This window comes from Macrobrachium nipponense, chromosome 4 (genome assembly GCF_015104395.2).
Source record: "Macrobrachium nipponense isolate FS-2020 chromosome 4, ASM1510439v2, whole genome shotgun sequence".
Lineage (NCBI taxonomy): Eukaryota > Metazoa > Arthropoda > Malacostraca > Decapoda > Palaemonidae > Macrobrachium > Macrobrachium nipponense.
This window is the reverse complement of record NC_061100.1, coordinates 29165127-29182882: the sequence shown is the minus strand read 5'-3', so window position 1 is coordinate 29182882 and position 17756 is coordinate 29165127. Positions and strand designations below refer to the sequence as shown.

The window sequence follows — 17756 nt, the reverse complement described above, 5'->3', positions numbered from 1 at the left end:
AACTCATACAAAATGCTGTGGTAAATGACAGGCCGATCCCTGTAAGTAGTAGCTCAACGAGATTGTAAATTGATGTCACGTAAATGTGGGAAACTCATGCAAATGCTGTGGTAAAAGACAGGTAAATCCCTGTAAATAAGAGCTCAACTGGGCTGTAAATGTAAGTGCAAAAAACTCGACACCAATTGAAAAGGTAAACTGCAGTTCATGAATAAAAATGGATATTGGATTATCTGTTGCGAGGATGAAAAGAAGAAAAAGTTTACCAACGCAAATCCTCGTCTGATTTGCTTTGAGTACCTTTTTGAGATGTGTTGTAGCTAGCGTCAGAACCGATGATGAAGATGGAAAGAACCAAGCAATATAATGTTCTCTATCCAGCTGCACAAATGTGTTACACCTAGTACTTCACAGAATTGCCTGAGATGCTGATACAACTCAAGGCAAAGCTCTGTTATACCTTTAAGTATAAAGTTTTTTTCTCACCCACCTGAAACCTAGTAGTATCCTTTGTTTATGGAAGCAAGGAGTGGTGTAACTGATTATTATTTTCTCAACAAGAATTGAATCATTGTCTGTTTATTTTACTTGTTATTTCACGATTTGAATGAATTTACTCTAACGTTAGTTATCGTTCTTTTTCATAAAATCGGGTATCGCGAATGTTATAGCGACTGTTTTTCAGGTTCGTGCCAGATGGAGGGAGGCTGATATCCCTACCTTAGAGGACAGGTTCCAGCCCGTGCTTTCATTAAAGCAGATAGGGACACATTCCTGAAAGTTGATTAAACAATGTGAGCAAGCAAAGGTTTACATCATTTAGCCCAACAATGGCTACAGGAAAGAACGATTGCTTACTGTACATAATGTTCACATCATTAACACCTCCCTCATGGCCAAGTTCACATCCATATACCACATACACGACCTGGAAGAGTTGCTAACTGATCTGCGTTAATTAGGAGAAAGAGGCTGTGCACTTGGTGCACTCTCCTTTTATACCCGGGCGAATCAGGTTAGTCAATTTTACTGATAATTTTTTCTCTTTAAAAGGAAAGCATTCTTCTGCTTCTTATATAATTTACACGACAACAAGAATTCTGTTATTAATCCATGGGGGTGAAGAGGCGAAGACTGATAAATGTGAACTGACAAGAAAGAACCATTCTGCTTTAACCGCCAGATCCCCTGATATGTTGCAATTCGCCTTACATTGAAAAGCAGGAAATGGATGGACGGGCAGGAATACACCACGGAAAACTCATGCACTAGTTTTTTGTGATATCGGGGACAAATCAATAGGACTTGATTAACACCATGTTGCTGGGATTGTTCCAGGAACAATCTCTATACAATGGATTTTATTTCTTTCTATCCTGCCTAGACCCTCATGTATACTGTGAAAGAGAGAAAAAGAAAGATATGCGCTCAGACAGGAATGAAACATTGCGGATTCTCTTACATGCCTAACTAATGAAATCTCTTTGCGACATGAGATGTGACGAGTTACACTGGCAAATAAGGGAATAGGGCCTTATCAATTAAGGGGGTTGCTTAGCATGAACAACAAACGTTTCTTCCCGAAGTAACAGACGCTAGTCTAAATGGGATGTCACATTTAGATTTAATATCACTATTAACAACACAAGAAGAATTATTTATAGCATAGACTTCTTCTGAATTGCAGAGCCGATGGAGATGGGGTTGCATTTTGTGGAAATAATGGAACATGTGGAGGCTTCCAGATGAAAGGTAGAGCAATAGAGCAGGGGGTTGTTCTCAGAGGAGAGGTGTGAATACTTGGACAGGTGGAGAAATTCTAAGGTCGCTCGTCTGCTGTCTTCTTGTTTTATCACCTCTGTTTCAGTAATCCTTTGTCCAGGCCCGTTCCTCAGTCCAACATGTGCTTCTGTCTAAGGTCCAGCTGGTACCTGTGGAGATCATTTCAAGGGCAGCAGTCGAGGGAAAAGATGAGTAACATGACACTCAAAGAAAATGGTAAACTGGTGAGGAAAGGCTACTTATAAATGTATGAATTTCCTTCTATAAGAAGTTATTTTGGCTTGGTTCTGGATTAAATCCTGAACAATATATATATATATATATATATATATATATATATATATATATATATATATATATATATATATATATATATATATATGTGTGTGTGTGTGTGTGTGTGTGTGTGTGTGTATTTACTTATTTATATATTAGCAGCTGTACCCATCCTCTGGAGGGGTTATCAGAGTAAAAGAAAAAATGAAAGTATATGAAAAGGAGATGTTATGACCCCTTTAGAAACTGCCCACGAATTTCGGGTTTTGACTAAAACCTTCCTGAGAGGAGGGGGGGAGTGTATGGTAAAAAGTTTGTAGCCCTAGCTATAAAAAATGAGGGGATATGAAAAAGGGGGTTATGACCCCGTTAGAAATGGTCCACAATGTTGGGATTTTAACTAAAACCATCCGGAGGGTGTTGGGGAGTCTATAGTAAAAATTTGGTAGCCCTAGCTTCAGCTTCGAAAGTTGAAAAAATGAGGGGGACAATGACCCCCTTAGAAACAGCCCTCGAATTTTGGATTTTGACTAAACCCTTCCTTGTGAGGGAGGGGAGTCTATGGTAAAAATTTGGTTGCTCTAGCTTCAACTACATTAGAAATGGCCCTCGAATTTCGGATTTTGACTAAACTTTTACTGGGCGGAGGGGAGTCTATGGTAAAAATTCGGTCCCTAGCTTTAATTCCAAAAGTTGTAAGAAATGAGGTGTTTTAATAAGGGGGTTATGACCCCCTAAAAAAGGCCTCGACTTTTAGATTTTGGCTAAAACTTTTTTTGCAGGGAGAGGAGTCTATGGTAAAAATTTGGTATCCCTAGCTTTCATAATCTGGGCATTCATAACAAACAAACAAACAGACAGATAGAAATTATCTTATATATATATATATACACATACATATATAACTGTGGGGTATTTATAATTGTGCGAATAGAGATAACGGAGTGAAACTGTGTACCTGTCTACCAGGGAACTGATAAAAAATCAAATTTGCTTTGAAAAAGTTGAATTGAAAATATTTATTGAAAAGGCAATAACAAAAGGTAAAAAGAAAGCTACACCATTATATATATTTTTAATAATATATATATCATTATATATTATATATATATAATATGTATTATATATATATATATATATAAATATATAATATTTTAATATATATATATATGTATATATATATATAATAGTATATATTGTATATAATATATTATATTTTATATATTACACATATACATATACATACATATTATATATATATATATAATATATATAATACTTATATATATATATATATCATATATATATATAATAGTATATATATATATATATTATATATATATAATAATTTTATTAATTAGTTATATTTTTATAATGTTAGTTAATTTAAATTATTTATTTTTAAAAATTAGTTCTATCTTATATAGTTATGTATATGTAATGCAAGTATTATTAAAGTTTATAAAGTTTGATATTTAATTTAAAATTAAAAATTTTTACTAAGTTAATTAATTTTTCTGTAATATAATTATCTGATCTTATTTCCAATTTATAATTCTTAGTATTTTTTTTTTTATTTATTATAATGTTGATTTGATTGAGTTTTGATTTTAATATAGTATTGTTTTTTTAAAATTATTTATTATCCTTATGTTTTTTTATTATTTAAATTATTATAAAAAATATATGTAATAGTAGACTTATTTATTATTGTTCGTATATATAGATATATATATATATATATATATATATATATATAGTATTATATATATATATATATTATATATCATATATCATACATATATATGACAAGAAAGCAATTTGCATAAAACATTTGTATTCCTTACCAAAGTGTGGGTACCACCACAGATCACATCCGGGCTGCACAATCCCTCCGTTGACATAAAAATCGACGTCACCTTCCTGACAATAATAAGACACCACGGAAGTTCTGAGAATGACCACCAGGTCGGCGTCGTTGGCGTCCAGTGATTCGTCGTCATGTTTCCAGTTCAGGTATGGGAATGTTGGGTCAAGTCCTATGGGTGAAATGAGGAAGAAGAATGGATAATTGGTTCTGTACTCAACTTGGAGCAGAATTTGTGTTTACAAAGGACTCACGGGTGTGGCAATGAGAATTTACGGGCGCGCCCACACACACGCACACACACACACACGCACACACACACACCACACACACACACACACACATATATATATATATATATATATATATAGTTCTCAGCTATCTCGCTTTTCAATTTTCCTTCGTGGCAAAAACCTTTATTTATACATAGCATCACGTTTTATATACTTCATGATCAAGAATTGTATAATTATTCTATAAATATATATATATATATTATATATATATATATAATTATCACATCACCGTGATTCATATAAATCATTCGAGCTACAAGTGTCCTTTTATATCTAATTCGCTCTACTTCAGAATTGATATATTTTCATATATGTACCGAAGGGGAATTTTTAGTTGGTAATAATTTCGTCCCCTCATGGGATCGAACCACCGTCCAGTTGGCCGATTTGATAACGTCATGTCCCTCTTGATTTCGCGTTCCCGTCACTGGACGGGTGGTTCGATCCCATGAGGGGACGAAATTATTATCAACTAAAATTTCCCTTCGGTATATGAAAATATATCAATTCCGAGGTAGAGCGAATTAGATATTAAAGGACATTTGTAGCTCGAATGATATATATATATATATATATATTATATATATATATATATATATATATATATATATATATAATATATATATATATATATATATATATATATATATATATATATATTCTTATGCTGTGGGTTACATAATGCAATTATGGTTTTGGTAATAAGATTAATTAACCTCAGACTCAGAAACTGTGTACAATGTTGTAAAATGTATATTTTCATGTTCAGAATCCCATATTTAAAGATAATATGTTTAAATAATGTATAATTCTTAGTTGAGACATACATAAGGCAGAGAGAGGAGTTAGCTAGAGAATTTAGCATAGGATTCCAAAGAGAAGTTGCTCTGTTGGAGCAAATGGAGTAGTTATTCAACTCCTTGGAAATAGATGAGTTAAGCTTATTTTCTATCGCCTACCCATCCCGTTCAGGACGCAGCCGAGAGGGAGATTCCAATAGAAGGATGATGTAAGAATTACTCGAGATTGCATCAGATCATTCTAGAATCTTCCATGCAACAATATCATTTCTTTGTTATTTGATGCAACTTTTGCTATGAAAATGTTTAATGGCACTGATGAATTGATTTTTATCTGTTTCATTTTGTCAAAAGAGGACTTATTGACTCGTAGTAGTTAATTGTGAATTGGAAAATTCCATGATGTCAATGAGATGACGGAATATGTTTTTGTCGCGAACGCGTTTGTTCGTGGATGGTCCCATGTGCCGATATACTCATATAGAACCATGCATTCTACTTTGAGACTTAGCTTCATGCATAAGGGAGGCAAATCTCTCTCACGAAACAATGATTTTCTACCATAACGTAACTCGTATTTTGAGATTGGTCACTCACTAGGTTTAATTTCATAGTAATGTAATAGTTTGTGGAATCTGAATATACATAGTGTTATTATTAATTTTGTGCGGCATCACAAAAGTATTGAAAAAGTAACAGGCCTTCTTTTTAAGTGAGACTGCAATGATAAAAGGTATCGTGCTTTACAAATATTCTGAAGTGCACTTTGAGGTTTTATTTACAGTGTAAATTTTTGTTTTCTTTTGTTCTTTTGACATGTCCATTTTATATATTTAATGTTTGTACTGTCATTGATTTTATTGCTTTTCCATATTATTCTATGTTTTTTATATTCTCATCTTGTTTAATTAATTTGAATATTTCTTATTATAATTATTTTAATCTAACACTTGTGAATTAATTTGTACTTCTTTAACTTTCTTTTCAAATTTAATTATTGCTTTATAGTTTGAATGTTACTTGAATAATTTCATTTTTTGACTATTTAATTTTCTTGACAGAATTTATAATTTTGATTCAATTTTGTTTTATGACAAATTCAAGAATGAATTAAACTTTTGTTTTCAAGTAATATCAAATTTCTCTGAGATTGTGAACTTCACTTATAATTTTTGAATTTAGAAATGAATTTTAGTTTTTCAAATTTTAGTGAGTATACATTTAAATTTGGTTTAGGTAGAAATATAGAGTGGTAATTGTGCTGTTTCTCTCAAGTGAATTAGAACCAGGGACATACTTATATTTAAAATTGTTGAGGGAGTGATGCCCTTTAATTAAGATTACCTCACACTTGTTTTAATGAACTTATGCTTATTTCCTAAGTGATTATTAAGTTCTTTAAGGGATCACTTTTACCTTTAGACTATTCAGTCGTTTTGTATTTGTGATAAAGGTTCAGGTGTTTGGCTGTTGTGAGATAACTAATAACCAGGTACCTAACCAAGCTGTGCACCAAGTATAAATGGCGTCCCAGATCCGAGATTAAGAGTCTCTTGGAGAAACCAGAAGGGAAAAACGTCACCTCGCCTCAGCACACAAAAGTAGAGGAGGGCAGTTTAACAATCATACAACCTTGTTTCAAATGTAATGATTTTAAAATACTGTCCAACCTAACAATATATATATAGATATATATATATATATATATATATATATATATACATATATATATATATATATATATATATATATATATATATATCTATATATATATATTGTTAGGTTGGACAGTATTTTAAAATCATTACATTTGGAACAAGGTTGTATGATTGTTAAACTGCCCTCCTCTACTTTTGTGTGCTGAGGCAAGGTGATGTTTTTCCCTTCTGGTTTCTCCAAGGTTAGTCAGGTTTTGGATAGCAGACCATCTGGTTCTTGATAACACTGTCGAGAATGCAGTAGCAGCAGCAGGAAATCGCCTTGTTGAGGGAAGGTGATGGGCTTGATGATCTTCACATCTTCACTGTAATTGGCGCAGTTGGAAGCCAACTTCATTGAGTAACGGGTGAACGACCTGTTTACTTTGGCAGGAAATACATTCTGCATGTGTGTATATGACTTCGCCAGTGGTAACAAGAGGATATGAAGAAGGTAAAAGACTGTCTTCACTAATTGGTGAATTATTCTACATTGAGGTGTTCCTGTTTTGATAACAAAATGTTATCTTGTTGATAATTCGACCGATTGTCTTTGATTTATTACTACTGTGGTGTTAACTGGCTCTGCTGTTAAGTTGCCATTGATTAAACTAGGATAACTCTTATTATTGACTGAATCTTTATTGCATTATTATTAAGGATGAGCAAGTGCATGGCTCCTAAGTGTGTAATCTTTATTTCATTATTACTGAGGATGAGCAAGTGTATGGATCCTAAGTGTGTATTATCGTTATTATATTATTGGTGGGAATATGTGTATGGCTCTAATGACAAATTGTTTAACTGCTACTGTTTATAAGGTTATATAGTTATATGGGTTTATTCTGCTATCAGAATTATTAAGAGATAATTACTGAAATGTATTTAAAGTATTTAGAATTTCAATTAACATAATAATTTATATCTTTGACTTTGCTGTTAAGTTTGTTTTCATTTCACGTTCAACTGAGTGTTTTTGGTAATGTTCATTTGTCTTTGTGCCATCCAAAATCTGTACTCATCGTAGAAATGTATATAATTTATTGAAATAAACTAGGTTTAAGGTACCTTGGTAATTTCTTTTACTCCCTCCTTAGTTTGTTGCAGTCCTTCAGTCCATTCCAGTCCCGTTCTAATGATTCATAATGAACCTGATCGTCATGTGGAAAAGTGACCATAACATATATATATATATATATATATATATATATATATATATATATATATATATATATATATATATATATATATATATATATATATATATATGTAATGATTCCTAATGAACCTGATCGTCATGTGGAAAAGTGACCATAACAACATATAAATATATATATATATATATATATTATATTATATATATATATATATATATATATATATATATATATGTATATATATATATATATATATACATATACATATATATATATATATATATATATATATATATATATATATATATATATATATATATATGTAATTGTTATGGTCACTTTTCCACATGACGATCAGGTTCATTATGAATCATTAGAACGGGACTGGAATGGACTGAAGGACTGCAACAAACTAAGGAGGAGGGAGTAAAAGAAATTACCAAGGTACCTTAAACCTAGTTTATTTCAATAAATTATATACATATCTACGATGAGTACAGATTTTTGGATGGCACAAAGACAAATGAACATTACCAAAAACACTTCTTCTCTGATTCTCTTATTTGATATTCTGTCTGTTCAATTAATTCGTAATATTCTTTCATTTATATATATATATATATATATATATATATATATATATATATATATATATATATATATATATATATATATTCTTAGCGTTTGAAAATAATGCGGTCAGAAGAATATTACGAATTAATTGAACAGACAGAATATCAAATAAGAGAATCAGAGAAGAAATATGGTGCAGCCGGTCGAAGAGTATGTCAGGTTTTCACGCTGGCAGTGGTTAGGCCGTGTGTATTTAAGACAGATACAAGATACACCGGGGTGGGTTGCCCTTGCTAGAAGAGGTAGAGGTTGGCCAAAGGAAATGTGGTTGAGGACAATTAGGCAGGAAGTAGAAGATGAGCGTTGAGGAGATCTTGAAGAGTTAGCCCAGGACAGAATGGTGGCAGAGTTCATGGAGGCCCTATGGATCCCCGCGGGTGCCACAGGAAATGATTTACTGACACATACACATACATATATGTATGTATATATTTGTTTATGTGTGTGTGCGTGCGTATATGTTTATGTATTGTTTCCATTACAATTTAAAATCAAATGCATTTACATGGGACAAATTTAACTAAGTTTCTACAGTATACAATTTCCAATTGTAGTAAAATAAAAAAATTAGGAAAAGGAAACCGAGAGAGAGAGAGAGAGAGAGAGAGAGAGAGAGAGAGAGAGAGAGATAAGTTACTCTTACCTGTGATCCTTCCTAGAGTGCCAGTTTTCAGGTTAGCACCGACTATGCCGCATATTTGACCACCGAGACTGAAACCTATTAGATGTGTGCTCGATAATCTGCAACAGCAGTAAAAAAACTAAAAATTGTAAATTTTCCCCTTCTGTCTTCTTTCCATCTATCTATCTATATATCTATCTATCTATCTATCTCTCTACCTCTCTATCAATCAGCCCGAAAAGAGTCTTTATTAGGCTCAGAGGTCAGGATAAACTGATCCTATATATATTAATAATAATAATATCATACCTCTCTATCTATCCTTCTATCTATCTATCTTTTGACTGGTTATAATGAAAACATTTTCATGAATTTTCATTTGCATATTAGTACAAGAGCAGACTTTTGAAAAATGTGTGTATTGAACTTTTTTTTAATTCGAAGACATCAATACCAGGTCTCAGTCTCTCATCTTCAACTGCTTTTGCTCTCACGTACAAATATTTGTCGCGTTATTGTCACGGGAGAATTGGACGTCGCACATTAGTGTCTGCTGTTTAATTCTAAGGTTCGTTTTCCACAACCCACACCAATTATTGGCCTAATTCATACTTACGAGAACTTTTATGTTCTTCTTGAGATTTTGTCTTTCCCAAAGAGCTGAACGAAGGAACATTTCTTAAGAAATTTAATTCGATCTTTACTTTCATTGATATTGTTGCGAGAATGAGTGCAGTGATTAATATTCATTTTCTCCGTCGGGGTTAATGCCGTTACAGTGCACCTCACGAGGTGAACTGTAGGTATTACTAGATGGTGTTGGTAGCGCCCTTTGCACCCACTTTCTAACCTTTGACTGAAACTCCATTCCCGCTTTCTTACTTCAGCCTCGCTGTCCATCCTCCCTAACTATTGCTCGTTAGTGCAGCTGTCAATTTTCAGTCACCTGGTTCCATCTTTAGAGCCTCATTCTTCATCTCCTATATTTTCCGGACTTTATCTCGTTGCTCAACAACTCAAGTCCCTCTTTTCACAGTCTTAAGCACTAAATAGGCAAAAGTGCCCCAGTCCTTGGCTTGATAACCTTAAATTTCATAAACCAACTGCTGACATATATATGATTAACAAGAATAATCAAGGCCTCTTAAAGAATTCCCAGTCTTACTTGAGATTGTTATGTAGAACCAAATTGTCGAGGATTCTGGCAATTTGTCTGGCCACGAAGTGTGTGTTTGATCGCATCCAGAAGTACTCTGCTCTGTGAAGGTCCCAGTAATCTATCACCATGACTATGTTGTGACTGTCCTTCCTCGACAGAGTGGCTGGCGAAGGGGAATCGAAACACAGTCGTATTATTATAAATTATTGAAGTATAAAAGTATCTTACAATGATCTTATGAAACATAATAATCTTTCTAAGCCAGTAAAAAACTGTTTCATGTAAAGGTTTTTACAATACATAGCGATTAAAAACTATTTCATATAGTGCTTTTACTAAACACTACAGGGTTTCCACGCCAGTAAAAAGATCTATTTTATGCAATGACTTTACAAAACACAGCTGAGTTTTTATGCCAGTAAAAAAAATCTATTTTACACATAGTTTTACAAAGCACAATAATTGTTTCTAAGCCAGTAAAAAAATCAATTAAAGCAATGATTTTACAAAACAGTTGAGTTTTTATGCCAGTAAAAAAAATCTATTTTACACATGGTTTTACAAAGCATAATAATTGTTTCTAAGCCAGTAAAAAAATCAATTAAAGCAATGATTTTACAAAACACAATAAAGTATCTATGCAAGTCAAAAAATCTATTTCATGAAATGATTTAACAAAACACTACAGGCTTCCTACATCTGCTGAAAGAAATCTATTTCAGCCATGGTGACAGATTCAATTTTCATTTCTACGGATTCTTAAATCTAAATATCCTCCCTTGAATTTGAAAAAAAAAAATCTCTATTTTTAAAGGTTAAATACGGCTTACAATAGGATTTTCCCTGTCTGAGTACTAGCAGATGTGTAAATCTTTAGAAATATAACTAAATTTTACTGGTTTGGTCGTGTTTCTAAAAAAGAAGAAGAAAAAAAAAACACAAACGCACATTTGATATCCAGCTATGTGTAGGATTCATAAGGCAAATCGAATCGCTTTTACAACTACCATCCATGTGGCATTACTATTAACCTACAAACTTACTTCTTAGAGCAAAGCTTTATAAACTGCACCCTTTCGTTTCTTTAACTATGCTTTCCATCATATTCACTTTCTTCTATCTTACTTTTCACCCTTTCCTAACAATTGATTCATAGAGCAACTGCGATGTTTTCCTGCTGTGACATCTTTCAAATCTTTTACTGTAAATTTTCGTTTCATCGCTGAATGACCTCATAGGTCCCAGTGCTTGGCCTTTGACCTAAATATTATATTCAGTTCAATTTATGAAATGCAACTCATTCGAACTTCAGTCATTTTAATGTTATCTATCTCATTTCAACCCCAATTAGACAAAACGAGTTGATTGAGAACAGTAAATGGCATCTTTTTTGTTATGAGAGTCTTGTTGTTTTTGGCCTTCGTCGAAATGTAAAGGAAAATGTCTTAATTATTTATTTATTTATTTATTTATTATTATTATTATTATTATTATTATTATTATTATTATTATTATTATTATTATTATTATTATTATTATTATTATTGGAAGGAAGGAAGCAGAAACTCTCTTAAGCATGCCCTGTTAAAAAGGATGGCTGCATCATGGGAATTATTCTTGTGTTGAGTCTTCTCAAATATATTTTTAGAAGACTCAATATAGGATTAATTCTCACGATCCAGCCATCCTTTTTTGATAGGATATTATTATTGTTATTTTCATTATTCAAAAGATAAACCCCAAATCCAATGAAAAAAAACCCACAGAGGCCACTGACTTGAAATTTAAACTTCCGAAGAAGATGGTACTTATTTGGACGAAGTTACAGAAAGTAATATAGAATACAGAATGACGAGATCAGTCAAAAGGTAAAAAGATAAAGTAATAAAATGAAAAATATTTATGCCACTTATGTCATTTATCTACTTTTTTACCTGTCTAATCGGCAACAATAAATACAACAGGCAAAGTTTAACAATTCTGTGAGAGATATCGGATGCTGACAGCATCCTTGACTTCATCTTTAAATCTGTTTTCAACTGAGGTCAAAGTCCAATGGCAACTCGGCTGATATAACGAAAAGCTAACGTACGAGGTGATAAACGCTGTGAAATCGTAGAATATCTCTTATAATCCTCATCTGTCACTTCTAAGACCCTTCCTTGTCTTCTCAGTTTCTCATGTATGTCAGTCAGTCTGCTAAGTAAAGGACGTTGAGTGAAAGATCTTGCAGTACTCCAGTGCCTCACTTTCCTTCGTAGCTTATACCTTTATTTATGCATTTATCACATTCCAAACTTTCGTGATTCAGTTATACATACACACATATATATATATATATATATATATATATATATATATATATAATATATACATATATATATATATATATATATATATATATATATATATATATATATATATATTATAAACATGTATGTACACACATATATGTGTGTGTATGTATATCTAATAAAAGGAGCCCCTAAAAACGCCAGAATATAGAAAGTAAGTGCTATATTTCAGAGACTGCTGTCTCTCTCTTCAGGTAAGTAATGAACCCTACCTGAAGAGGGATACAGCAGTCTCTGAAATGTATTTACTTTCTATATTTTGGCGTTTTTATGGGCTCCTTTTATTAGTTGGACTTCTTTTGTAACAGAACATTTTTACCTGTCATATATATATATATATATATATATATATATATATATATATATATATATATATATATACGTATATATATACTTGTATACATACATATAAAGAGAAAGAGAGAGAGACGTACTTGTTACTAGTGTTAATGTTTACCAATATTATTTAGCTACAATGACATCCACCATTCCTAACATGATACAAACTGCACGTTCAGTCGATAAGGTAATATTAGCTGTTTATAACACCAAGACATCTACTACTTGCTCCTCCTCCTCCTCCTCCTCCTCCTCCTTCAAAAGTGCAAACTCTTTCATTTCCCGAAGGCAAACCCATAACCAACCTTGCGCCAGCCTGTGAATCCAAGGCCTATGAGAAGACTCGCTAAATCCATGCACGATGAAAGTGAGTCTCGTCTCAGATGTCAACGGGATACCGCTGAGGTCTTCGATGGATGGTTTGAACTCGTTCCAGTCTAGGGATGTTCTGGGGGAAAACATTGAGATTGCTGATGAATTTTAGGTTTATCGTGACCTACTGAATATGTTCTATTGTTGTTCTGGGGGTGGGGGTGGGGTAGGGGTGGGGAAATATTGCGATTGCTAATGAATTTAGGTTTGTGGGTGGCCTACTGAATATGTTCTAGGGATGTTCTAGGGGAAAAATGAGAATTTAAAATGAAAAGTTAAGAAAGATTGTTAAAATCAGCCCTTGCAAGGTTTCCAATAAATAAATATTCAGATCTGGTTTGTAATAAATGATTCACTAAAAAGCTCCTTTGATATATATATATATATATATATATATATATATATATATATATATACATATACATATATAATACACATATATATATGTATATATATATATATATATATATTATATATATATATATATATATATATATATATATATATATATCTGTACAAATATAAGAGAATTCGAAATAAAATGTCAGAATTGTTTGAATCAGCTCTTCCTAGGTTTCCAAACTATGATATAATGGTTTCTAACCCTCATAAAAACAAAATTGTTTATTATCATCTTCACCAACAGAACTGCTGCAAGTAAACATGTTTAAAGACGAGTAGAGAAACGCATAAAACACACATAAACCAATAGCCAATAATACTTCGCTGAGGGCGGAGCATCTTGGCAATCGAAAAGACGAAGTAAGAGGCAAGAGCAACATTACTTCCGGAGGCTGTTCACGGAAAGTTTTAATGAGCTCACCAGGAGACAATCAATGTTTTCTAGATTACTTTTCAAAACTTCAAATTATGCTCTTTGCGTCGCATAATGACTAACGACAGGCAGACATGTACTAGATTTAGAGAGAGAGAGAGAGAGAGGAGAGAGAGAGAAGAGAGAGAGAGAGAGAGAGAGAGAGAGAGAGACTTAAGCACAATATTGTCACACGCATCATTATCTGGCACTTGCTTTTTTGCCTAATTTTTTAATTTTCTCTCAAAGTACAAGAAGAGAGGAAAAAGAAAAGAAATACACGAAGCGTTGTTTTCCAGGTGAAATTCAGGTGATCGGCCCATGGCTGTTTTTATCTTCAGAGAAATTAGTGGCACAATAGTGCCAAGGAGAACTAGCTCGAATTTGTCTCGTAAACACTCTCAGAATCTCGCCCGAGATAGGAACGACAGCTTTGTCTCAAAATAGATTTGTCTCGCTTGTCATATATTTCTCACCCTTTCCATCATTTTCCACCCTCTGCTAACAGTTGTCTCACAGTGCATCTGCGAAATTTCCTCCTGTTACACCTTTGAAAACTTTTTTACTCGCAATTTCCCCTTGGCCTACATTTTATGCTCCATACCATATTACTTGATCAGATGAATTATTTCGACGTCCTCTCGGAGAGCGTGGAACAGCCTCTCCGAGGGTTTCGTGCAATTGGAAGCGAAGATGCAAGGCATTACTGCCCTGATACAATTCTCCTTGTATTTTAATGATTTACTTACATTTTATTTATTTAATTGTTAGTTTATCTGGTTTTCTGATAACTGATCACCCTATTGTCTATTTCCGTTGACCTTCTGTTAATTCTTTCGAATGAATACCATATTCTATGGGAGCTTGAATTTCCAGTCAATGTCCCCTTTTACGGGCTTAGTCCGCATGAATAGGGTTCATTCTCTGAATAATAATAGTAATAATAATCATTCCCAGGATTTAAGATTTACTCTCGTGAATTATTGTCAGTCCTTTATAAATGTATTTCGTGATTCGATTCTGCATAATATCACTGTTTACAGTCCTTGCTACTCTCCCCTCTTCAAAGCTCTCTCAGGTGGACGGGGACGCTCCTTCACACAACGATCTTTTCCAGAGCAATAGGCTGGTTATCGAAAGCCAATGCTTTATGGAATGAAGCAATAATGATAGAGCCTTCTTGGTTGGATGTAATGTCCTTTCCAGAAGTCGGTATTTATTATTATTCAGAATTGGAGCGAGAAAGATTAGTTCAGATTCTCATCTTTTCCGTTGTATTACTTCATCGTGTCCTCTTTATTGTTTATATATATATATATATATATATATATATTATATATATATATATATATATATATATATATATATATATATATAGATATATATATATATATATATATATATATATATATATATATTTATATATATATATATTTGTTCAGGAAAAGTAAGACCTCTTTATAACCTGATTCATTCATTCTTGCCTATATGCAAGTTGCCCCTGTGAACTGTAAGCCTCCATTCTCTCAAAACCCCTCTTTGCTCCCATTGGCTACTCTGGATTTGATCTCAGCAGGTGCCCTGATGAGGGAGTGGCCTATTCAGGCCAAGATTATAAAAGAACGGGGTCGCAGCAGCTCTGTCTCAGAAAAGCTCAGAACTTTCTCAAGTCCTGCAGGCTACACTTCACCCCTCTTGCTCCCCTGCCTCTTCTGGGGGATCCCACAAGTGTTCTTATACCTCCGTAGTGCACAGAAATATCAGCAGATGAGAAGACTACCAGACCCAGGATTTCCAGGTCCTGTGAGATGTAATTTCTAAAGCAGTCAGTGAATCGTTTTGCCTCTTGTCTTTACTTCATTTCATTCTCCCCAATTTTGGTTCAGTGCTGTGATTAATTCCCTTGTGATGCTAGTAAATGTTTCCCTAGTTAATTCAAGCAATGTATAAGCTCCCAGTCATTTCATCCCCCTTGAGTGAGTTATAATATGAAAGCTAAAAGCAAGTAGTGTGTAACGTTTCCCATGTTTTCCTCGCCTTAGTACTGATACTAGAATACAATCTCTTTGCAGACAAATACCGTGCCTGATTGTTGGAGAAAATTGGGAACCCTTAAGGAATAATGCATGCCTTGAAATAGCCCACTTTGTTCAAGTTTCTATCATGTCTTGCTCATTTCCTAGCCACATGTTTCCGGTGGACAGTCAATTAACCACCTCTTTATTTCCTGGACCTACCTGTAACTTAATGAAAATATAGTTAATTTAAAACTAAAGTCCAGAGTTTATGTAAATTCCTCCTTTTTTGGTAATGTCGGCCTTATGCCATTAGATTTTTGTTTGTATTAACTCTCGTCCCTCCAGGCAAGGAAGGAATGAGCAGTTCATTACAATATATATATATATATATATATATATATATATATAATATATATATATATATATATATATATATATATATATATATATATATATATATATATATATAATATATATATATACACACACACACACACACACACATATATATATATATATATATATATATATATATATATATAATATATATATATGTATATTTATTTATAGATAGATAGATATAGATATATATCTATATATTAATATATATATATATATATATATATATATATATATATAGATATATATATCTATATCTATCTATCTATATATATATATATATATATATATATATATATATATATATATATATATATATATATACAAACAGAGAGCACGCACAAAAGTACTCACTTATTGGTAAGGTAGTAGAAGAATACCCCTTTCTGACCCGTAGGTATATAGTAAAATATCAGAGGCACGATAAACATCGAGTACGTTAACATTACTGCAAGAATCAGCAGTGTCACGTCATCTCCTTCTTCTTCTTCTTCTTCTTCTTCTTCTTCTTCTTCTTCTTCTTCCTTTTCGTAAGTTTTTTCATATTCGTCGACCTCCTGAACATCCGAATACTCTGCTTTGCTGCCGCGCCTTCTAAATGATTTTCTTCTTTCAACCATTATTCGTGCGAATAACGCTAACTTCCTTTGTTAATTCAAATTCTCTTCCCGTCTGTCTAAGTTCGGGAGACAGTCAGTACAGTTATACGTACGTACACACTCCTTTAAAGAACCCTCAAGACTAAAATATTTATAGAGAATGGTGGGTATCAATCAAGCTATGCAAGGATATCTCGCAGTTAATCTCAGCCTCGGCCAGTATCTGTGAGACGTTAATCTTATCTCTAGAGTGTCTTCTGTAAACAGCAAGAGTTCATTCGGTAAACAAAACGCCGCCTGTCAGTCTGACCAGATGACACTGATTTGACTCAAAGGGTTTAGGGAAAATCACGCTAGTTGGACGTTACCCTTTGTAATTCTTGTTTGCTTTTATCGATGACTCAAAAGTCACAAACAAGAAGACTACCTGTGTGCTACCTGCATGCCACTTCTTCGCTTGCTACCTGATTATTAAGTATAATCTCAAAGCGAGACCTTGACCACGGCAGGATTATGCAACTGTGTGTGCGATATGTTGATCGGCATGACAGGCAACAAATTTAGAGATATAT

General features: G+C 33.0%; 1 protein-coding gene across 1 annotated transcript in view; it reads right to left on the bottom strand.

Annotated features, from left to right (window-relative positions):
* Nucleotides 1–17350, bottom strand: part of LOC135210833 (endothelial lipase-like) — a 40131-nt gene extending 22781 nt beyond the window's left edge. The window contains exons 1-5 of the mRNA XM_064243709.1: nucleotides 16940–17350; nucleotides 13288–13430; nucleotides 10296–10452; nucleotides 9152–9249; nucleotides 3906–4097 (exon numbers count right to left, since the gene is read on the bottom strand). Coding sequence (XP_064099779.1) covers nucleotides 3906–4097; nucleotides 9152–9249; nucleotides 10296–10452; nucleotides 13288–13430; nucleotides 16940–17205 — 856 coding nt within the window. The 5' untranslated portion in view covers nucleotides 17206–17350. The remainder of the gene's footprint in view (nucleotides 1–3905; nucleotides 4098–9151; nucleotides 9250–10295; nucleotides 10453–13287; nucleotides 13431–16939) is intronic.
* Between the last annotated feature and the right edge of the window lie 406 nt (nucleotides 17351–17756).